This window comes from Pundamilia nyererei, unplaced genomic scaffold, assembly GCF_000239375.1.
Source record: "Pundamilia nyererei isolate P.nyererei 1_Seehausen unplaced genomic scaffold, PunNye1.0 scaffold00155, whole genome shotgun sequence".
NCBI classification, from domain to species: Eukaryota; Metazoa; Chordata; class Actinopteri; order Cichliformes; family Cichlidae; genus Pundamilia; species Pundamilia nyererei.
The window spans coordinates 785,986-787,250 of NW_005187556.1; the positions used below are offsets into that span (position 1 = coordinate 785,986).

General features: G+C 41.7%; 1 protein-coding gene across 1 annotated transcript in view; it reads right to left on the reverse strand.

Moving 5' to 3' along the window:
* The window catches only part of grin2da (glutamate receptor, ionotropic, N-methyl D-aspartate 2D, a), a 246,033-nt gene that overhangs the window by 132,147 nt on the left and 112,621 nt on the right, over nt 1-1,265 (reverse strand). Inside the window, exon 4 of the mRNA XM_005745193.1 lies at nt 410-676. Coding sequence (XP_005745250.1) covers nt 410-676 — 267 coding nt within the window. The remainder of the gene's footprint in view (nt 1-409; nt 677-1,265) is intronic.

A 1,265-nucleotide genomic window follows, 5' to 3' on the forward strand; every position in this document is an offset into this window, starting at 1 on the left:
ACTTTTAAAACTGCTGAAGGCCTAAGCGAACAGTACAGCCTTATAGTGTGTGAGACATTTTATCTGTCTAGGGGCAAGACCATTGAAGGTTGTGACTTTCAACATAAACCTAGAAGCTGAAAGCATGAGGTTACATTAACAATAGAGGAAAATATCATTTTTGAGGGAGAGATCACCATCTGCTTCTTCAAGGCTTGTGGAGCCTTCACAGATCTCCCCCACCTGAGCCTCGGGCTACAGAAGTGATTTCAAGGTTGGCAGCTCATCAAAATGAGTGGCAGGTGGTACAGATATCTTTCGTTAAATATATTTCTTTGTATTTTTTTTCCTTTTTATTCACCATAAGATAAATGAAACCTTTTTCATGGATGTGTACAGCAGGAAATGACATTTGTGTTTCCAGCCTTACCTGGGCTTCATTGTCCTTGAGCAGTCGCTTCGTCCGTGCCCCACCGGGGTCGTCCGTTACATTAAGAATCACCACACTCTTCCTTTCCCAACCAATGAAAGAGCCATCGGTCATACCCTCCACCATGGCCAGGAAGTCCTCATAGCCATGGTGACGAGTGGTCACTACAGAGAAGGAGGTCCAGTCATACTCTTCAAGCACCTCGAAGATAACCTCAAGCTGGAGCAATGTGGAGCAGGTGAACTGGAGGTAGATGGAACCGCTCTCCTAAAAGATAGGAAGGAGACGCCATGAGACAGAAATTTATTTGAGGACTTGGACAAAGCAAACACAGAATTAAATGTCCGTTAATTAAATAATAATATTATAGCTTTAAAAGGTCCATTTAGTGTCAGCATCATAATCGGGAAATGGCATCTTCTTTAAACACACCTGACAAATTAAATGAAAAGCTAAACCCTTGACCCCCCACACTAAAGGGGATCTTGTGTTTCATTTACACATTTCTGCTGGCATGGATTGACACCACTTGTCCTTTTCAGGGAATGGCCTCTGCAAATTAATACAAAGTTGACTCATCACATTTATCTCAAATCATTTTTATGATGATGACGACCCATTCATAGGCATGAGATGTAATGTTTGCCCTCTGAATGGTCTGAATGTGAATATTATATCAATCATACACTCTGGCCTTCTCAGTGACCAGATCTCAACCCAACTGAACAGATGAGTGATGTTAGGCCAACATTATACAGTGTTACTTGTAATGTTCATGTTCGGCAAAAGTTAAAAGCTTAAAATCTGGCAACAAATGAGTGGCAAGTCTGCATCCATCCATCCATCCATCCATCCA